At 43.8% G+C, this 23,344-nt stretch overlaps 1 protein-coding gene across 1 annotated transcript in view; it reads right to left on the bottom strand.

Annotated features, from left to right (window-relative positions):
- Window positions 1–19,594, bottom strand: part of LOC310765435 (receptor-type tyrosine-protein phosphatase C-like) — an 86,514-nt gene extending 66,920 nt beyond the window's left edge. Inside the window, 2 exon segments of the mRNA XM_083620372.1 lie at window positions 19,250–19,368; window positions 19,455–19,594. Coding sequence (XP_083476498.1) covers window positions 19,250–19,313 — 64 coding nt within the window. The 5' untranslated portion in view covers window positions 19,314–19,368; window positions 19,455–19,594.
- Between the last annotated feature and the right edge of the window lie 3,750 nt (window positions 19,595–23,344).

Here is a 23,344-nt window from a genome sequence, read left to right as displayed (position 1 = left end):
TTCGGGTTGCGTTCAGTCAGACTCACCTGATTCAGTGCTCTTATCCCATGCAAAAACCAAAAGAAACCCCTGCTTTACTATGAGCCAACTGATTTATGCAAGTCATAACTCTGTGAGGGAATTCCACAACTTAGGGGCTGCCACAGAGGATGCCATCTCCTGGGCCGCCGCCACCCCAAGTTCCTGAGGAAGGTGGAACTACCAAGAGGGTCCCCTCTACCATTCATAAAACCTAGGAAAGAAGGTGGTCTTTCCGATATTTTGGGCTTAATTGATTTAGGCTTTAAACCCTAGTGTGAACTAGATGTCAGGGAGAAGGGTTCTAGGAAGATATCGGAGGGGGGACTATGCTAATTAGGGTCAGGGAAACGAAGCGAGGGGTCATGGGCAACGGAGCATTGTCACATAGGCCAGATTACAGAAATACAGATGTTCTTTTCCTGACAAACGTATGGAAAGTTGAAAAGCTAAACCCGATAGTTGTGATACGAAAGATGGAGTCAATCCAAGCTATGCAGCTAAGTAGTGTAGATACAGTAGTTTTCTAAGGTCAGCACCGCTTTGGGGTGTTATGTAAAGCCCTACACACCCTTGCACATTACGCTTTCTCGATGTGGCTGAGGTGAAGGGTCTGGGAAGATCAGTCAGGCATGGGATGCAAAATGTTAAGCATGCCTCCTGTAAAAATAGATAGATAACACCCTGGTACCCCATCAATGACTAGACACAACTGATGGAGGCAGGCTGCTGCATGCACACCATGTCATTGAAAGCACATTTCCCCTCAAGGAATCCTGGGAACTCCAGGCTATGCTTCTCTGGGAAGCTAAAATCCTCAGCACCATTACCAAATGACATTTCCCATGATTCTTTGGGAGTGAGTGGGGATGTGCTTTGAAAGCATGGGGTGAATATAGCCAATATGACAATTGTCAAAGAAACGTATGTTATCTTGAAGAATCATTTCTGAAAGTGCTCTGCTCATGGAAACAGAAGTGAGAGTACATCTGTGGGAGTTCTAGGCAGCAAGCACACCATTCGTTTAAATCACATTCTCCCCTCCAAAACAAGAATAATGGGAGCGGTAGTTTGTTACGGGTGCTGGGAATTGTAGTACTGTGAGGGGCAAACTACTTGAGCCAGGATTCTGTTATTTAAATGTGCTTTGAATGTATGGTGAATGTATTGTTCACACAAGTCACTTCTCAATCTGATCCTTGTACATGGTAGTGATCAGGCAGGATCAAATATTATAACATTGATTTTGTAAATATTTGCTTATAAAAAGCAACACTGCAATAGCTTATTATAGAATTATAAAGCTTTATTTTCTGTATTGCTTAATTTTTGCTGGTACTATATAGATAAATTTATTCACTTATCTATTTATTTTTGGATCGATTAGTTCTATAGCAGGGCAGATAATGAAGATTCTCCTTTGCATGGACTAGATGACCCCGGGGTCTCTTCTAACTGTACAATTCTGTGATTCTATTATATACTGTACAATAGAGCATATACTGTCTCACTACCAGAGCAATCTTGAAGTCAACAATTAATCATGAAAAGAAGACAAATGGAGCTTCAGCATTTTTATTCCTTTTCTTTATTGTTTAAGAATAAAGACCTCCTGACTCTTGTAGCATTGTCTGTATCGATGTAAATGAATTTCCTGATTCTAATGCAAAGTTCCAGTGGGTTTGATATGTCCTCTGCTGCACTCAAAAGGGATGTCTGGGCCATTTTTCATTACTCAGTAAAACTGCCAACTTCCGTACCTTGAAAACAACACAATGTACATACCTCGTATAAATTCACCAAACAAGAACCTTCCCTCATTAGACTGTGTGACTGGTTGACCTGAATGTCCAAAACACTATTTTCCCTACAAAGCCATTTCGTCTTTCCTGTTGTCCATTTCAATATAAAATCATTAGATCCCCACTGCCTTGCACATATATGCTAAATCCTTATTTAAAATGTTGACATATTGTGGAGTCTATTGTGCCATGACTCTCTGTCGGGACAGCAACACTTCTCCTTCTGCGGTGCTCATCTCAAATAGCTTGAGAAGTTTACAGGAAGTGCATTAAAGGACTCAGAAGCTGGGAAGCCCACAAAGAATGACCTCATCCGAGCTCAGCAGACACTCAGCAAGTCTGAAACCACAAAGGCCTAACCTTATGGAGGCTGAGCTGGACTCAAAAATGTCTTGGTGCAAGGTCAGTTAAGACTTAACCAGCTCAAAACAACCAAGTGCTATCTATGCAATCAGTAGGCAGAGAAAAGCAAAGGAAGAAACTAAAAGACCTAAAGCTCAGAGGAAGCTATGAAGCTGTGAGTCTCCTGTGATACTATAATTAACTGCCGGGTAGCAACTTGCCCTTGGAGGAACTGAGATTACCAAACCAATCATGTGATAAGTATAGAGGGAATGCAGTTTCTCAGCAGTTGCAGTAATGGGTGGCTCCACCACACTTGATGACTTGATGGCCGTACAAAATTGCCTCCAATGATCACACAAAGTGCAAGGTTTTCTGGCTATGAGACATTATTTGATTATGCCCTCCTTGAGTCCGGTCATGCAAGTTGTTAGAGACGCAGCAACCACACACCATAACACCAGGTGTCTTCAGGCCCTGCTGAACTAGCAACGGAGGAGAAATTTCATTCAGTTCACAGGTGAATCTGCCAAATCCACGCTTTTTGAAACAGTTTGTGAGCCAAAGCACAGCCATGCCTTGAAATTTGTACTTCTCCGAATTTGGCAGTGTGCTTCTCCAGCCAAGCAGTTGTGCATAAAAATGCATATATTTGTGAAAATAGCTGCATACAAAAGTGTTTTTATGAGGAGAAATTAGCACTAAAGTGCTGGTGAATTTTCATGGGGATTTTTTTTTTAATCCACTAATTGTTACAGAATGTGAGGAACTGAAATTATGACTGGGAAAATGTGAAATTTGGGGAACCAAAATTGATGGATTAGTACACCCCATGGGAACATCAGGGACTGAGCATCCTGGACAAAACACATGAGGATTGTTGGGGAAAGTTTGCAGGCATATCCCTAGCTTCCATCCACTAGATGCAGGTACCTAAAGATAGCTTTACACACAGTTTGGCCTGGTTCTCCATATCCCCTCATATGGCTGGGAGGAAAGGAAAATCTAAAGAGACAGTCTGTGGTCTCTTCCGGCATACTCCATCCAAAATGACCATCTATTCCTTGCTTTCTATGGCCCCTTTGGACATTATCCATGCCACGCTAATCCTATGTTGGAACCAAAGGGAACAATTTTCAAATTTTGGTTTTGCGAGTGGGCTCTTGCTTCTTACAAAAGATCAGACCGAACTTGGAAGAGCCCTAAACAGAGAGCATGACACCATATCCTTCTGCGCTTCAATTTATTGACAACCCAACCAATCTCCTTCCCCCTAATTACTTCAAAACACACTTCACTACTGATGTCCATCAAAATACAACCTCCCAGAAACAGCATCATTAATATCTGTGTTCTTCTTACAAACCCATCTTGGTAGGAGCAAATTGTGTTCCCAGCATAAATTTCCCTAATAACATTTTGCTTTGTGATCCATCTAGTTCATTTAATGAACTTTAGTTGCTATAGGTAATACAGAACGTGGCTTTGATCTGCTGGCCTTCTCTCCTCACCTACCAGTTCTTCGGATGTTAGTCTGGGTTTTTTTCTTTCCCCTCCACTATTTGTCAAATAAAGCATATTTCAAAGGCGATTTAAAAAATTGCTCTGCGGAATCTATCTTTTTGTGAGAGGTTTTTTTGGTGTGGTTTTTTTTTTTTTTTTGAAAAAGAGAAGAATTCATGCCCCCTACATACAATAAAAGATATGGCTGACGCTAATAACTTTCTCTGTAGAGTTGTGAATGAGGAGCAAAAGGATTATAAGTCTTTGAATCTACAAAATAGAAGCCAAGCAAGCATTCCAACCGAGGACATGTTGACACAGAGGGAATAATGGCAACCACAGAACACTGAAAGAGGGAATTATCAAAAGGAAAGCTAGAAAATAGCTCCTTTTTCAGTATAACATTATGTACATTGTGGACTGGTCTGAAACACTCACAGCAAGTTTTTTTATTAAATCCTGATACCCAGGGCCGCAATTGGCTTTTATTTCAAAGACTGGAGAAAATGTCTGAAAATAGATAAATGGTTTAGCAGTTCTTGAAAGACCAGCAAGCATGACCTGTTTGCAAGGGTTCTGTTTTATTGATATATGCAGTTGGAACTCAGCAGACGGCACCTCTCGCTAGAAATTTATTATCCAGCTGTGCTTTCCCGTTTGTATCTTATGACAGCCTTTTCTCTTGGACTCAGAAAACCCCTTTAAAGTTAATAAACAGGATGATTTTTTAAAATGATATGGAAATCTGAGAGATACACAGGAAATCTGCCTGCATCTCCCCAACACCACCCTGCCCTTCTCCACATTTGCAAACAGTGGGCTTTTTCTGGGGGGACGCAGGGGGACGCATACCCCTAAAGATTTTGTTAATCTTTGTACTTTTGTTCATTTACTGTATTTATTTTTCCCAATTTGAAATATAAAATGGTGCGGTTTTTTATTGACTTAAGAAAATTATACAGACAGCAAAACGAAGAAGCCTAAATTAACATTGCCTTCTACCAATAAGAAATAATAATAACTATTACAATAATGAAAATACTAAAAATACATTCACTTCCCCTTTTGAACTTCTATTCAGGTTACAATAAATTACTATTCAATAAGAATCTATCATATCCTATGCTGTCCCATATATTATTTTATTTCCCAAATTCAACCTAAACCTCCCCTCCTCTTGAGTCAAAATGAGAGTACCCCTAAACATTTTTTTTAAGAAAAAAAGCACTAGTTGCAAATATAAAATTCCTAAAGCCAGAAAGGGCAGCTTTCCCATCATTTAATAATATAGATATATACACATATGCACACACCTTCTAGCAATTCTATATTTTGCTATTCCTGAGTTTCGCACCACTGCACAAAGGCGTGTGACTTTGGCATTGAAATTTGTATATTAAAAAAGAAGAAAAAGTTCTAGCTATAGGCTATTCCCCTTATTTAAGAGAAGCAAAATGTCTGAAAGTCAAATATTTCTGCTGCACATCAGAGGCAAATGCAGTAATGCAGCTCTTACCATCATAAACCCTGACAATGGTGGAGATAAGAAGGGCATTTGGTTTACTCCTTGTGATGTCATCAGGTGGTTAAGTCTGTAATCCTATGCCCATGTACCTGGGAGTAAACCCCATTGAACTGAATGGGACTCACTGGTTGAGTAGGCATGTGGAGGATTCTGCTGTAATAAAAAATGGGTGTTGGAAGTGCAAAACTTAAGCAGTGTCTACTACTTGTATATATTCTGTTCAAGTGTGTGTGTGTATGCGCGCGCATGTTAACCATTAAGATGGAAGGGTATTGGTTCCAATTTCATCTCAGCCATTGGGTTCAAAGCAAGCCGTTAGGTTTCAAAGTCCTATGTTACATCCTCAGCCACTGCTATACAATGTAGGACTAGAGAATAATGGTATAAGGACTGGTGTTAGCATTGCCATAAGATAATAATTTGAGACAAATTGTATTTCGTGTCAAGCAGGACTCCCTAAGTCTCCACTCCAGGACCTGCTTTCAGTGCCAGGGAACTAGAACAATACAGCAAATCTCTGTCTCTCATAGGGAAGAGCTTTTTGATCATAAATCACTGTTTCCAGAAACAGTGTATCTGAAGAAGTGTGCATGCACACGAAAGCTCATACCAAGAACTAACTTAGTTGGTCTTTAAGGTGCTACTGGAAAGAAATTTGTTTGTTTGTTTGTTTCCAGAAAGATTTGACCTTCTGACCCAACACTTATTTTTCTAAACGTGGATTTTGGGACTTAAACTCACGGCATGGCAACAGACATTCCAGCCTGTGCACCACAACCAAGTTAGAGGAGGGGGCCACCAGGGAAGGAGCCGGACCACCAAGGAAACCTTTTAACATCACTAGACCAGAGCAGGTATCATGCAGGGCCCCACAAATTCTAGAGGAATTGAAAGCTGGCCATTGACTCTAGGGGTTAGTCAGGCTCAGCTAACAGCAGCCAATGAAGTGGCATGGATGCAGCCCAATTGCTTTCCAAGACACTGGGTTGCTTGAGCTTACCAAGAGGGCTAGGGGCGGGGCAAGGAAAGTGATGGACTCTCCTTCATTGGAGGTTTTTAGGCAGAGGTGGGATGGCCACCTGTCATGGATGCTTTTGTTGAGATTCCTGCATTGGACTAGATGAACCTCAGGGTCCCTTGAAGCTCTACAATTCTGTTATTCTATGAGGAGCTTTGCCCTCAGGTGAGCCAATCCAATGCTCCCGCTTTCAGCTTTCTCTCTTCATGCTCCACAGAAGAGGCAAAGTATTGGGTATCTCAGTGATGCACCTATGGATCAGGAGGTGCGATACCAAGAGCAGAGGTGGCAGTAGTGTGTTTAGTTACAACTGTGGGTTAAACCACAGAGCCTAGGACTTGCCGATCAGAAGGTCAGCGGTTCGAATCACCACAACGGGGTGAGCTCCCATTGCTCGGTCCCTGCTCCTGCCAACCTAGCAGTTCAAAAGCACATCAAAGTGCAAGTAGATCAATAGGTACCACTTCGGTGGGAAGGTAAACGGCGTTTCTGTGCGCTGCTCTGGTTCGCCAGAAGCGGCTTAGTCATGCTGGCCACATGACCCGGAAGCTGTACACCGGCTCCCTCGGCCAGTAAAGCGAGATGAGTGCCACAACCCCAGAGTTGGCTACGACTGGACCTAATGGTCAGGGGTGCCTTTACCCTTTACTTTACACACCCCGACACCATTTTGAAGGATCACTTTCTTCCTTCTGCTTTTGAAAAACACATTCTTTTGGTGGAATCTGCTAGAAATATTTGTCAGAACTGCATTCCCGGTCACTATTAGTGGCTATATTTGTGGCCCTCTGATCACGAGGTCCTGTTTTGCTGTATTTGTGGCCCTCAGATTATGCCTGGTGTCTGTTTTACTCAGTATCCTGAACAATGAGGTTTCTCTCCCACTATTTCTTGTGGGACAAATGGCCTCGGCTTCTCCCTGACATAGCTCTTGTTCTCTGGTTCTCTTTTCCCCTTATTCTCTCTTGCTCTCTCACACACACACTTTACAGAAACTAGGTATGATATATAAATATTATTGCACCAGGCCCTATAGCTGCTTCAGTAGTTCTCAAGTATGCAAGCCATGAAACACAGCAAAGGGGAAGGAAATTATGCTCGACTTCCGTTTCTTCACACCCACTGCTCTTGCACCCCCCTTACCAAGGTAACCACCAATGTGGCTCAAGGGACTCTTCATTCTTTTACTGTAAACGTTCAAAAGTTCAGATCCTGCTTTTTGGCTTTCCATTGGCATCTGAGTGGCCATTGTGAGAACTGGCTCTCAGACTAGATGGGTTCTTGGACCGACCCGGCAGGCTCATACCATATTCTTATTTGAGGCCATGCTCTACTCACCCCCCTTGCCAGCCCCCTCCAACTTCCCCCTATTAACCCTCAAGTGTTTCCCCTTCCCACCCTGTGTGACAGCTAAGCTCGCTTTTCACCAACCCAACCCCATTTCTGAAGCCTCTTGTCTCGTCTATTCTACAGCCCTGTTTTCATTTCCTTTTTTTAATAATAATTTTTATTAAGTTTTCCATTTTAACAATCCAATCAAATCACATTAAATATTCCAAATTATACAAATATATATCATAAAGTCCAAATATTTTGCCAAATTATAATTTTTTTGTTGGGGGTTCCCATGCTTCAGGTTCAGTGGGGTCCAATCATCTCATATTTCTACTGCTTTGAGTGTCCACTAGTCCCTTCTTTAAATCTTCTTTGTTATTATCCTGCCATGTTTTCGCTTTCAAGCCCGTGCCCATGCCTTCGACTCACCTTCCACACAAACCACCCTCATGGAAATCTACATGTTCCTCCTCTCACAGATTGCAACTGCTAAGCAAACTTTTCACCTTCTGTCCAGTTGTGAAGCCACCATCCCCTCCTGTTCTTCAGATCCTTTGCCCCTGGTTTCCCTCTTCAACCCCCATCCCAGTGCCTCCTGCTCCCTCTTCCACAACCCCCTTTGCACTCACATTTTCACCTTTGCTCCTTCCCTCCCCCTCCGCCTGCTTTCAGCTGCCCCTTGTGCACAGACCACCTGGTTTCCATGCCTTTTCAGCACTCCTATTCTTCAGCCCCCTTTACGCACACACACACACATACACAACCCATGCTGATGTATGCAACATCATTTAAGATGAATAGACCCTTGAGAGAAAGCATGGCAGTTGGCTTGTTCAGTTAGAGAAGGTGGAGTTCAGTTAATGGACATTGTGCACGTATGTGTGCTTGGTTGTTAACAAAACATCTCTTCTAAATTACTACACTGAATCTAGAACTTCAGGTTGAAGACAAAACATGGTAACAGGAATTAAATACATTCTGAGAAGGCACTATGGACTATTTGAGGGCTCTTATCTCTCACACATGAGGCAGCTGAAGAACGAAAGGGAAAAGTTTAAAACAGTCGTTTCAGTGTGCCCCTTTTCTTGCTGTACTCAAACAACAACAGAAGTGTGAATAAAGTGAGAAGGGAGTAATACTGAGACAAAAATTGTGGCTTTAAACACCTTAAAGGTTTGAGATAAGCAGGGGTGGAGAGACACCGAGAAATTGTTTTTTTAAAAAAACAAAACACAAACCAGTTTTAACAAGGAGAAAAGCAGATATGGGTACAATGGGACTGGCAAACGATCAGTGTGTAACTGGTGTATGTGTGTGAGTGCGAGTGTGTGTATGTGAGGTATACAGAGGTATCTCACCTCCTCAATTAACTCCCTTTCCTCCATCTACACAGTGCACAGAGCTCTATAGCTGCTTCAAAAGTTCTCAAGTATGCAGGCTTTTCCCAATTCCCCTCTCACTGTATTTGGCAATTGTCGCTTCTTCATATGTCAACCCCTGCTCATTCTCTGCTCCAGCCTCTGACATTGTTTCAAATCACCACTTTTAAAATAGTAATTCATTTATAGTAGTAATTATTATAAATGTTTTCACCCACTCTGTTTAACCCACCCAAGAAAGCAAAATAGAAGGAAAGAACACAGGGCAGAATAAGTTCAGAGAGTGTGCAACTAATCTTGATTGATCTTGATTTGATTCACTTTAATTTCCAGAAAGAATTGCAGATTGACAATAAATCTCTGGCACAACCTGAAATATCTTTGATCAGGCCCAGGGAGATGTAGAATTTGTTTTACTTTCATTCGAGGATTCTGGAGATATTATCCACATTTATGCATGGATTTGGGGTGTTCTGGTACCCTGAAGTCCAGCCCAGAATGACCTCCACCGGCTTATACTGTATTCTTCTTCAATCTTCTTGGTGAATTAGTGAAAAGGAAACTTTTTTCTCCCCACATAAGGGAATGTGGCACATTATTTACATAACGAAAGAAACTGATCTGACCATGGATGGTGTAAATTCCTCCCCTTCTAGGGACTTTAATCTTAAGAGCTATAAAATTGCAGAGGTGGATGGGATTGGTTGATGCATTAAAAAAGAAAGAGAGAGGGGTTCACGAGTCTTAGCAGAACATACAAAAAGCCCTTGTGGATCAAGCCAAGGACAGATCTGGACCTCTTTCCCTACTTCTGATTCTTGGCAGCAGATTCTTAGACAGAGGCCTGCTGCTTTGGACAGTGGAAGAAGAATGTGGTTATCATGACCAGTAGCCATTGAAAGCCTTATCGTCCATGAATTTGTCCAATCCTTGTTTAAAGCTAAAGTTGGTGGTCAGTGCTACATCTTGGACTCCACAGTGTGGAGGTGCCTTGCTGGTGCATCTCAACCATAACAACACTCTATCTGTGCAGCACCCACAAGATTCTGCAACTGTGTAGCATTTTCTTTCTTTTTTTAAGGGGTTAAAGGGTCTCAGCAAATAAGCCTCTTTGTGTAATATGCTGACAATACTGCTTTCAAATGACGTTATCTCTGACCATTGTGTCTGCAAATCACTTGTACCTGACCAACCCTTCAGTTAGGTTTGCGACAAGACATCTACTGAACAAAACAAATTGGTGATCCACTCAATGAAATGTTATCTACTTAACTAAATAAACAGGATGCGGAACATCCTTTATATAATGAACGTGTCTAAATGTTAAAGAAATGAACAGCACAAAAACAATGTATGGGCAGGGCAGGGCAGGGACGGGACAGGAACAATTTTACTTTCATATATGGGACTGGACAAATTGGGAGGTTCGGGAAGGAATCCAGACTACACACAGGATGACGAAGTATGGATTTGCTCATCACTAATTGTGCATAGTTAAGCGGCTACTAAAACTGGTGGATGGGCATGGAGGATGGTGAATGATCTAGCATTGTAGCTTGATGCCTGCCTCTCTTCCCCAAACTTTCTGCTACTTTCCCCCTCACAGCTCTTCCCGCCACACACACCTCTCCATAGTCCTAACTCTTTCATCTATTCAAGGCACATCTTCTCAAATCTCACCTTCTGGATGCAGCTTCTAGAGCTGCGAACATGCTGGGTCCACCTTGCCACTTTTGGGAGAGGTTTACAATGCTAGACCACACAGTGGCCAGGAAGCCTTCATTCTCCCCTCCCAAAAGAGAGAGAGAGAGAGAGAGAGCGCAAAGGAAGGAGGAGAGTACAGAAACAAGAGAATGCCACGAATTCACACTTAGGTTCCTACTTAGGATTGCACCCTACATCAGGGAGATTCCTTAAGGGATCACTAAAGTGTTTACGAAGGTAGGCATGCTTTTGGTGTTACTTTCCATCTCTGGAAACAGTTGTGTCAGGCCCTTTTCTAAAAATAAAACCAATTTTCCCCAGCACCTTTGTATATTTTCCTTGTGGTTTTGTCAGGAAGAGAAAGTGAGGTAGCTGTGTTTGCCTTCTCCACTTCCGCCATATTTGTTGGGTTTGGAACGCAGCGTGGAGAGAGAGAAATGCAACTGGACAAGGTGAAATGACTCAGTGAAGGGCACAATACGTCTTTATCTCCCTTCCCCTCCCCTGCATCACATCTGCCACCCTAAGCACACAGAGCTTTGTGTGCTGTGTAGATGGAGGAAAGGAGTTAATTGAGGAAGTGAGATACCTCTGTAGGCCTCACTCGCACACTTACACAGATACACACTGATCATTTGCCAGTCCCATTGTGCTAAACCTGAAGCATATCAGAGTGTTTGAAGTGAGGTGCTGGCTGATATATCTATATGTATACCAGCTCCTCCACGTGTCCCTATTTTCCAGGAACGGTCCCAGATTTACAGAAGCCATCCCAGTTTCTGATTTGATCCCGGAATGTCCTTTGATCCCTTAGGGTGTCCTTATTTTCATCGGAGAACTGTTAGAGGGGATGGAGTCATGCGATCCCCCGAGCCAAGGAGATAAGTAACTATACAACCTTTAGAAGACATCTGAAGTCAGCCCTGTATAGGGACTTTTTTTAAAGGGTTTAATGTTTTATTATGTTTTTATATATGTTGGAAGCTGCCCACAGTGCCTGGGGCAACCCAGTCAGATGAGTGAGGTATAAGCAACAAAATTATTATTATTATGGAATAGGAAGTCCCTGTGTTCATCGGCGAAATGCTGGAGAGTATGATATACATGGTGAGGTGTGTGCAAATGTCCTCTTGATATAAAGGTAAAGGTAAAGGGACCCCTGACCGTTAGGTCCAGTCGTGACCTACTCTGGGGTTGTGGCGCTCATCTCGCTTTTTTGGCCGAGGGAGCTGGCATACAGCTTCCGGGTCATGTGGCCAGCATGACTAAGCCGCTTCTGGTGAACCAGAGCAGCACACGGAAACACCGTTTACCTTCCCGCCGGAGCGGTACCTATTTATTTACTTGCACTTTGACATGCTTTTGAACTGCTAGGTTGGCAGGAGCAGGGACCGAGCAATGGGAGCTCACCCTGTCGCAGGGCTTTGAACTGCCGACCTTCTGATCAGCAAGTCCTAGGCTCTGTGGTTTAACCCACAGTGCCACCCGCATCCCTTCCTCTTGATATAGGTAAAGGTAAAGGTTCCCCTGCCCGTACGGGCCAGTCGTGTCCGACTCTAGGGTTGTGCGCCCATCTCACTTAAGAGGCCGGGGGCCAGTGCTGTCCGGAGACACTTCCGGGTCACGTGGCCAGCGTGACGAAGCTGCTCTGGCGAGCCGGCACCAGCGCAGCACACGGAAACGCCGTTTACCTTCCTGCTATAAAGCGGTACCTATTTATCTACTTGCACTTAGGGGTGCTTTCGAACTGCTAGGTGGGCAGGAGCTGGGACCGAAAGATGGGAGCTCACCCCTTCGCGGGGATTCGAACCGCCGACCATACGATCAGCAAGTCCTAGGCACTGAGGTTTTACCCACAGCGCCACCCGTGTCCCTTCCTCTTGATATACTCCACCCTAATTTGTAGGCAGAGTCGCTGGCGGCACCATTTCACCAAAGCTCTCCAAGGAGAGGAGGAATTCTCCAACAGCTTATTCCCCACCACCACCTTTCTTCTTCTTTTGCTGCTGCTTCAATTGGCAACTGCAGCGAGATTTTGGGCGGCCTTTGTGCATTTTTTCCAAGGCCCCTGATCTCACGTTGCTCTGAGGCTTGGTGAGGGGTGGTGAGCTGGGAAATGGCAGCCGCCACAAAACAAATGGTGGAGAATACCTAGAGAAAATTGGCAGGTGGAAGAGTAGAAGTATCTCTCTTTTTTCTATTTCTGCTTTTTCTTCTTATTTCGTTTTTGATACTTGTAATTAATGTTCAATAATATTACTTGTAAGTATGATACGAATGACATGATATGAAGATACATATATAGAGAGAAGACTGATAGAAGAGATCTGTGTGAGAGACAAAATAGAGTGGTATTTCTCAGGGTATGAGGCTGAGAAAGATGGAAGCTGTCCCAGGTGGGAGCTGGGAAGATGGGGATCTCTGTTTGTGAATTGAAGATTAAGATAGGAGGTTGATAGAATATAAAATTGTGTGTTTGTGTAGGTGTGTTTCTTTTTCTCCTTCCCTGCCCCACTCTCTCTTTGTTTTATTATTTTCCTCTCTTTAGATATTACCTTTGTTTGGGTTTTTATTGTATTATATGTTGGAAACTTGAGTTTAAAAAGAGAATACATAAAGAAAATACTGCAAAACGGACTTCTTTTTTCTAGTTGGGGAAGTGGGGGAGGGAGATAAATCTCAGAATTTTGCTCAGGGCAGAGTCGGGGGATTGAGCTCAGCACTAATATATGATTTAGCTGAGTAATTTAGCCTGCAGTCCTAACCCCGCTTCTCTGGATGAGCTTCTACAGAATTCAGTAGGCAATCCTCTGAGTAGACCTGGTTAGGATTGAGCTGTACATCTGCAATCCTATGCAGACTGGGCTGGGAATAAGCCCTTGTGAGCGCTGTGGTGTTTACTTCTGAGTAAACACGCATAGGGTTCTGCTGTGCCAATAATTTCACACACAAGCCTCTTTTACATGAAGCTGTCTGACTGCCTGGGAAGAGGTACGAAGGGCATTATTTTTAGAGAATAAAACACACACACAGTCCCTGAAAAAAAGGCAGGTTGACCTGCTTAAGAACAAGCACACTAGGTAAAAATATTCCCTTCAAAAAAGGACTGGTAACAAAGGGGGAAAGTTACCTTCTTATCTGCTTCACAGTTGTGAAATAATGTAATGCTCTTTCAGCGCCGCAACGTTTCCTAAATCTTGGTAACTCTTAGGATTTCTATAGCAACAATTAGTTAGGATAGCACATGCCCCAGGCATCTACCTCATGCAGGCAAAGGAGATGAAAATCTGTCTTTTGAAGAAAACTATTGTCGCACACTCTCCCTTCCAGCCCCCTTCTATGCCTTCTCTGTTAGACATTGCATAAAGTAACAAAAGAGGTGAGTTGCCGAGACAGAACCTAGCCTACTCTTTCTAAAGAAAGGAGAACAGCAGTCAACTGTAGGAAGTCAGTTATAAAAATGAAGAACAGCCACAAAAAAATTCACAAGAAAAGAATCCTGTTCTTTAGCAGCTTCGCTGTTGTTTTTTATCATATGCAAGAGTTACCTACCATTTGCCGCTATTTATTGCTCTTCTAATTTTAAAAAAAGGGAGGAAATGTATGTGCATAAATCGAAGTGAGCACCCTAACTGAGAATGTGCATCCTAAGTCTGAACTTCCACTTTGCATAAATGCTCAAAAGAATAAATCCTGAGTATGAAAACGGTGACAAACCATTCCCCCCCCCGCTCACATTTGGTCTCTACGCTATTGTGGATTTCAAAAAATAAATAAATGAGAACCTTTGTTTTAAATGGATGCTGGTTCAGAGACCGCTGTAAGATTTGGCGGAGACGCAACATTTTAAAATCCGGAAAATCTAAAATATACTGCGAGTGACAGCTTCGGAAAGATAAAGCATTCCTTCTTTGTTGATAAAGGGAAAGCTGTTGCTCTGTATAGTCCTGAGCACGAATGGCAGAACCTCTTTAGTGTCTGTATGTTTTTAATATGCATATGAAACACTAAATTCTACTGCGTTTGGCAGTAGCTGCTGGACAGAACTGGGCAAAGCCTCCAGGCCAGTGTTTTCTCCATAATGTTAACTTTGGAGGCAGAGGGTAGACACGGACTTACCGGGGAGAATCCATAAGCAGAAATGCTGTGCTTAACCCTTCCTCTGCCTTGCAAACTGCCTCCCCCCCCCCCCCACAGCTAAGCTTCAAAACTGGAAGTGAACCACACTGGGGTGGGTGGGGGAAACCAGATTCAGGAAAACTAGCAGATTGTTTGCATTCTGTGCCCACTCACTGTCACTTCCCTACAAGTTGCCTTCTTGAGTTTCATTATATTAGCAAAATGCAGAATCAGGCCCATGTGTACTAATTTCCACCAGTGTTAGAAATCTCAGACTTAGAATTAGTTTCTGGACCCAATTCAAACTGCTGGTTTTGACCTATAAAGCCTTAGGTGGCTCAGGGCCACGATACCTCAAGGATTGCCTCTTCCCATATGAAGCAAACCAGACCCTGCGATCATCTTCTGAGGCCCTTCTTCATGTGCTTCCTCAGAGAGAGGTCCAGAGGGTAGCAACATGAGCATGGGCCTTTTCTGCAGTGGCTCCCCATTTGCAGAAAGCTCTCCCCAGGGAAGTTCAGCTGGCACCTTCATTATACAACTTTTGTTTTTTTTTTACATAATAGAAATATTTATTAAGATTTTACAAAAACAAGTATACAAAAACACATAATAATAAAAATTAAAATTAAAAAAATAAGTAAAACATACAGAAGAAACAAGGAAAATTAAAAACAATTATTTTTCATAACTTAAAACTCATTTGCTTGTTTCATTGACTTCCTCACACCTCCCCTTCTTGTATTCCCATTCAACTAATCAAATCAGCAAATCCTTACCCTCTTTCATTTATCTTATATATATAATATAACCTTCATTATACAACTTTAGGCACCAGGCAAAAATGCTCCTCTTCAACCAGGCCTTGGGCTGATTAATATTCTATGTCTATTTAATTGTGTTTGTGTGTGTGGGGGGGGGTGCTATTGGTTTGCTTTGTTTTTGCTCGTTTTTATTATGTAGTTCGTTTTGTATTTTTATGCTGCACACTGTCCTGAGATCTTTGGATGAAGGACGGTATACAAATTTAATTAATTAATAATAATAATAATAATAATAATAATAATAATAATAATAATACATCTCTACTACTTCCCTGCCATATATTTTGTGGTAAGCTGTGAAGGTATTTCCTAAATATCAGTATCTTTTGCCCCAGCAGAAATATCACAATCCCTTCAGGTTGGGGGGGGCAGGTGGCCTAGATGTTGAGAGACTATGAGGTCCAGTGCCGAGGGCCTTCTGGTGGTTCCCTCACTGCAAGAAGTGAGGTTACAGGGAACCAGGCAGAGGGCCTTATCGGTAGTGGTGCCTGCCCTGTGGAATGCCCTCCCAGCAGATGTCAAGGAAATAAGCAACTATCTGACTTTTAGAAGACATTTGAAGGCAGCTCTGTTTAAGGAAGTTTTAATGTTTTATTCTGTTTTTAATCTGTTGTGAGCCGCCCAGAGTGGCTGGGGAAACCCAGCCTGATGGGTGGGGTATAAATAACAAATGATGATGATGATGATGTCCCAGCCAACATGGTCAGTGATGCAGGGATGATGGAAATTGTAGTCCAGCAACATCTGGACAACCCGGAGTGGAAGGGAAAGCAATTTTGTCTCCCTTACTGGCCATTGGCTCACCAACTATGGAGGCTTAAGCATCCCCAAAGAATCACAACTCCATAGGCATTTCTGAAAGCAAAGAATAGTTTCGACATCGCCAACTATTGCAAGGCCCCTGTTGTCAAGACTAAACTATGCACTCAGCAGCAACCCAGGTCTGGAAACCTGGGCTACCATTTTTCTGCTGCAAAGCAGAGCACCGTTTCCAGGGGAGACACTTAATACATACTCCCCGCCCCCCATTGCTTTCCTCTTGCAAGCCCATCCATCAGGTAGGCATCTCCGCAGCGAAAGTTCCCCAGTGCATGTTTATTTACTTCTTCTGAATCACCCTGGGGTATTTTTGCATGGAAGACCTTAAACATCCATTAATAAAGTAGGCGAAAGAGACTGTTACTTGAACCTTGCAAATCATGCCCCTCCAACAGCTTTGCAGCAAAGAAGCAGTGCCCTGGGTTCCAGATCTGCGTTTACAAATAATTTGGTGCAGTGGAAAGGGACTAGGTAGCAAGTAATGTTGAGAAAGGTAGTGTGCATGGAGGACCATGAAAGGGGGGAAATAAGCAGCACAGGGAATATAAAGGGAGTGGGGGTTCTGTTTTGGAAAGGCACAAGGCGGAAGGTCATAAATGGAGAAAGAGGGTGCAAGACATGTCAATGATTACGAAGCTGATGATTGAATGAGGTTCCTTGAGCTCTGGGCAGCAGTACTGTTAGGACCCGACTTTAGGACAGAGGTAGTCATAGCTTTTTCCATATAGTAAAAGCTATGGTTTTCCCAGTAGTGATGTATGGAAGTGAGAGCTGGACCATAAAGAAGGCTGATCACCGAAGAATTGATGCTTTTGAATTATGGTGCTGGAGGAGACTCTTGAGAGTCCCATGGACTGCAAGAAGATCAAACCTATCCATTCTTAAGGCCTGAGTGCTCACTGGAAGGACAGATCCTGAAGCTGAGGCTCCAATACTTTGGCCACCTCATGAGAAGAGAAGACTCCCTGGAAAAGACCCTGATGTTGGGAAAGATGGAGGGCACAAGGAGAAGGGGACGACAGAGGACGAGATGGTTGGATAGTGTTCTCGAAGCTACCAGCATGAGTTTGACCAAACTGCGGGAGGCAGTGGAAGACAGGAGTGCCTGGCGTGCTCTGGTCCATGGGGTTACGAAGAGTCGGACACGACTAAACGACTAAACAACAACAACAACAAGTCATAGCTTAGTGGAAAAGCACATCGTTCGATCCACAGCATCTCTAGGTAGGGCTGTGGAAGATGCTTTGCTGAAACACTGGAGAGCTGCTGTCCATGTTCAATGTACAGTGGTACCTCGGGTTAAGAACTTAATTCGTTCTGGAGGTCCGTTCTTAACCTGAAACTGTTCTTATCCCTCTTTAGCTAATGGGGCCTCCCGCTGCCGCCGCTCAATTTCTGTTCTCACCCTGAAGCAAAGTTCTTAACCTGAGGTACTATTTCTGGGTTAGCACAGTCTGTAACCTGAAGTGTCTGTAACCTGAAGCGTCTGTAACCCGAGGTACCACTGTACCAAGCTAGATGGATGAGTGTTTTGGCTTGGGATAAGGCAGCTTCCTATGGTCCTAAGTCCAGGGCCCCACTCAGCAGAATAAGCAGGAGTCATCTTCCCGCCCTGACCGGCACACACACAAATGCAGCGTGATTGCATTACCACCATTTGAAGCACACTGTCATCTAAAAAGGGGGAACATTAAAACAATTAAATCCAGGGACTGAAATTACCTAACTGGACCACTGGCTCTGGGAATCTGCAATTATATCCAATATCGCACACCTACAATCTGATAGTATCAGTTAAACACATTAAAAAAGAAACTTTGATGCAGTAGAGCTTGAAATTTGAGGAACTGAATACAGGATCTGAGATCAGGGAGTGGCTCAGAAGTCAGTGGAGAAGTCCATTTTAAAGGGGAGGAGAGACAAACCCAGCTGTAATATCATTGCTTTAGAAAGTCTGAGAAAATTAAAAGAAAGTGTTTCCTTACGTAACGTTAAAATGCAATCCTGTTGAGTGGTATGTATTATTTGAAAGAAGTGACTTAGTGCTACGATCCTAAGCGTTCTTTATAAAGTTGTACCAGTTCTAAACATTTCCAGACTAGGGTGCTAAATGCATCTATTTATTTATTTTTTTAGATAAAAAACTATATATTGAGGCTGCAATTGTATACCCACGCACCTGGGTGCAAATCTCATTGAACTCAGTGGGACTTCTGAAATGTGAAGCATTTCAGAATTTGCATCATGGGGAATCCTTGCTCGCCACCTTCAAAAGGAGCGTTGCCTTGATTCATTGTGAATATTTTCACAACGCAGACAACCCAAACTCCAAATGAAGAGGGACACTTGGTATTACTACTTGCTTGACAACCCAAGATTCAGGATGGAAGGGAATCTGGCAATGAAAAACCAAACAGCGTGTTTGAGATTACCGTTGAGCAGGTTATCTTAAAGCAGTCATTTTCAAAGAGCTAACTCCTAACAAACTATTTCTGTGTTGAATTGTTAACCCAAGTAACTACAGAGGATTCTGTAGCCGTACTACAGGAGCTGTCAATAAGTGCTGGACAGACCTGAAGGTCTTGTCTCAATTACTCCATCCCAACTGAGTGTGGGCAAGAAACTTCTTCCTACCCAGTGGTAATGATGACTAGGTCACCATTCAGATAAATTAGTTTGCTGTAACTGATATTCTTAAGACCCTGACACACCTCAATCATCATAGGCACTCAGGCATATGAAATACACAGACCTAAGACGTTAGACCCAACCCTTAGATCTTGTCAAGATGGGTTTAGGATAGTTCTTTTAAATAAGTTTCCACGATAAGCAAAGTGAACAAACAAGGAGCGGCCACCTACCTGAGTCCTGTCCATCCACAACGAGGGCCAAGCCAAACGCCAAGAGTTTAAGCCACAAAAACATGGTTACATCCAGAGCTCATGTGTATCCTCACAAAACAGCATGTGTGTGTCAGTCTCTGGAAAGCAAAATAATGGTTATCGCCCTGTGCAAAATGACTTGCCAAGGTCCAAATCAAATGTAGAATAGGCTATGCGCACGTACATTGCAATGCGTCCTTATCATTCAGGGAGCAGCTTCCTCTGACACCCAGAGACTAAGTGCACACACACACACTTCACAGCAAAGTGATGTCACAGACAATTTTTACCGACTTCTCTAAAACCACTCTTCTCTCTCTTTCTCTCTTGACTTCAGTTTCCAGGAAGTCAGAGGTTTTTCTGAAGCTGTTGCACTTGTTGTGACTTCCTGGTTGAAAAGCAGATGCCACCAGAATTTCTGAGGAACTGAGACGGGTTTCTCTGTCAAATGCTGAAAGAGTTAAAATGCTCGTGGCTGTGGAGAAAGTCCCACCCCTACAACGATGTCGGGTAATGTTAAGAAAATTGCATGCCAGTATGCTTAACTGACGAGGCCACCGTTGATCATAGCTAATATCTCAAGTGTCCGCTGCTTTAAAACAGACCTGGAGAAGTCCCAGATGATGCAAAATGTTCTCCTTCTCCAAAAATGGCTTCATTTAAGGTTTGATCCATTGAAGTGTGATTGCAACACCAGCACACAGAGGGATGGCCATCACAGTGTACTTCCTCCACCAAGGTGCTCATGCACACACCCATGCAAAGCACTATGGGGATGGGAAGGTCCATGTGTATCTGCCATATCATGATGCAACCTTCCCTCTGCCTAGGTACAAGTGTCTTATAGTGCAATCTTATATATGCATTTTGGCTGGTAGGCATGGAACTGTAGACTTAAGCTTGGAGCATGTGTACCCAGCCTGAATGGGGAAGGCTGAATGGGGGTACAGAGAAGGCAACTATAGACCTCTCATCACCATAATGACCCATTGACCCAGCCTGCATGTAACACTAAGCCAAACTATGGCTCAAGGCAAAAAGGTAAAGGACCGCTGGACAGTTAAGTCCAGTCAAAGGTGACTATGGCGTTACGGCGCTCACCTCGCTTTCAGGATGAGGGAGCTGGTGTTTGTCCTCAGACAGTTTTCCGGGTCATCTGGCCAGCATGACTAAACTGCTTCTGGCGCAACGGAACACCGTGATGGAAATCAGAGCACATGGAAACGCCTTTACCTTCCCACTGCAGTGGTACCTATTTACCTACTTGCACTGGTGTGCTTTTGAACTGCTAGCTTGGCAGGAGCTGAGACAGAGCAACAGGAGCTCATGCTGTCACGGGGATTCAAACAGCCAACCTTCCGATTGGCAAGCCCAAGACGCTCAGTGGTTTAGACCATAGCGCCACCCGCGTCTAAACATGAATGAGCAAGTGTAACCAGAGCTACCCAGAGGGAAACCAGCCCCAACCCTAAGAAAAAAATATTGACTAGTTTCTGGTTTTTTTGGAGTGAGACAAACAGTGAGTCTGGGTGCATGTATGTAATGCTAACCCAAAACGTGGCTGAGCTCTGAGAAGTTTGGCAGCAACAGATTGGTGAGAAATGAAGCAACTGATTTTCACACCTGCTTGCCCAAACCCTTGCTCATCCATGCTTAGCCACAGTTTGGTTTAGTGTTGTGAGGAAACCTAGCCACTAGGCCATCAAAATGTGGTGAAGGAATTAGAGGTTTATTGCTTGTAAGCCACCTTGGGATTCATTTGAATGAAAAGCATTAAACTAATCAAGTGTTTTTCCAAGAAGAAAATGCAGACATATGGTATTGTAAATGAGGTATAATCCAAACAGGAGGGTTTTTTGTGTATGAAGCATCCTCGGAACATATGTGAATAAATTGATAGATTTCTGTCAGACAGGCAAAGGGAGGTGCCATTTGATACAGAAAATTCTATAGAATCAGAATTTCAGTGGTGGTACCCTCTGTGGTAAAGGTAAAGGGACCCCTGATCAGTAGGTCCAGTCGTGGCCGACTCTGGGGTTACAGTGCTCATCTCACTTTACTGGCCGAGGGAGCTGGTGTGCAGCTTCCGGGTCATGTGGCTAGCATGACTAAGCCACTGCTGGTGAACCAGAGCAGCGCACGGAAACGCCGTTTACCTTCCCGCTGGAGCGGTACCTATTTAACTACTTGCACTTTGATGTGCTTTTGAACTGCTAGGTTGGCAGGAGCTGGAACCGAGCAACGGGAGCTCACCCCGTTGTGCAGATTCGAACCGCCGACCTTCTGATCAGCAAGTCCTAGGCTCTGTGGTTTAACACACAGCGCCACCCGCTTCCCTTACCCTCTGTGGTAAAGGTAAAGGTACCCCTGCCCGTACGGGCCAGTCGTGTCCGACTCTAGGGTTGTGCGCCCATCTCACTTAAGAGGCTGGGGGCCAGCGCTGTCCGGAGACAGTTCCGGGTTACGTGGCCTGCGTGACGAAGCTGCTCTGGCGAGCCGGCACCAGCGCAGCACACGGAAACGCCGTTTACCTTCCCGCTATAAAGCGGTACCTATTTATCTACTTGCACTTAAGAGTGCTTTCGAACAGCTAGGTGGGCAGGAGCTGGGACCGAACGACGGGAGCTCACCCTGCCGCGGGGATTCGAACTGCCGACCATGCGATCGGCAAGTCCTAGGCGCTGAGGTTTTACCCACAGCGCCACCCGCGTCCCACCCTCTGTGGTAGATGTCACCAAATCAAACGGCACTTTTCTCGCCTTTCTTCCAGACACCTCCCCGCATCATGAGATTCTTACAGTGTTTAGCACACCCACAGCATTGAGTTGAGTCACAACCAGGGTTGCAAATCCAGTAAATGCTTTGCAATCCTCATTTGGACAGCAAGTGCTAACTGTAGTTGGCAGGTTCAGAAGCAATTGCAAACTGTGGTTTATGGATGGGATCCAATTAAGTTGTTGTTTGCATGACACAAGGTTCACTTCCACCATGGGACTTCCCTCTCCGCTTCCCCTGTGCCCCATCCCCTAAATTTCATTCCCAGTGCACATAGCCCACTTGGAGCTACACTGAATTCCACCCCATGGTTTGGGCCTTTGAAGCAATCCTTAACACCCACTTGGGGGTTGTGGGACCTGTAGAGGGAGTGGAACATCTCCCTGCTGACTTGAAATGGTGGCGCTTAGCTAGGGAAGAGCTACAGTGGTACCTCAGGTTACATACGCTTCAGGTTACATACGCTTCAGGTTACAGACTCCGCTAACCCAGAAATAGTGCTTCAGGTTAAGAACTTTGCTTCAGGGTGAGAACAGATATCATGCTACGGTGGCGCAGCAGCAGCAGGAGGCCCCATTAGCTAAAGTGGTGCTTCAGGTTAAGAACAGTTTCAGGTAAAGTCCAGACCTCTGGAACGAATTAAATACTTAACCCAAGGTACCACTGTATATGAAAAGTTATCCCTCACACTTGACAGAGTTGGCTCACCCACAGTTAATTATGCATCCCTCACCAGGGTTCCCTACTGAGGATCTGTTGTGTTAAATTAAAGATCGCCCAGTTCATCCAGCCTTGTGTCTTGCTTTCGCATTTCCCTGTGTGGTTGCGACAGACACTTCCAGACTCCGCTTTTTGTTTGCTTTTCAACAATTCCTATGAATTTTTACGAGTTTATTCAGCCAACAAATTGTCCACATTGGCATGTTTGGTTGCAGTTATTGTGTACGCATAGCAGCTTTATGAGTTTAGAGCATGTTGTTGATTTTCTAATCTGGAATTTTCCTTTCCTTTCCCTTTTTTTGCACTCAAAGCATCTTCTTGTAAAAGTCACAGAAAGTAACTCAGGAAGGATGGAAACAAAACTTCAAACTCTCTAGAGTTCATCCTAAACCGATCACATTCTCCTGAACAAACCCTGAAGTTCTGTAAACCAAATTTATGGAAGTACCTTCCAAGCATCATTCGAGAGAGCAAGGCTGAATTTCTATCCACACTTACTGGGCAGTAAATCCCAATGAACTGTATTCGTCAGTAGACATGTATAGGATCACACAATTAAATTATGGAATAGTGGAAAAC

This window comes from Podarcis filfolensis (genome assembly GCF_964270895.1).
Source record: "Podarcis filfolensis genome assembly, chromosome: 6".
Taxonomy (NCBI): Eukaryota; Metazoa; Chordata; class Lepidosauria; order Squamata; family Lacertidae; genus Podarcis; species Podarcis filfolensis.
This window is presented reverse-complemented; position numbering and strand designations above follow the sequence as displayed.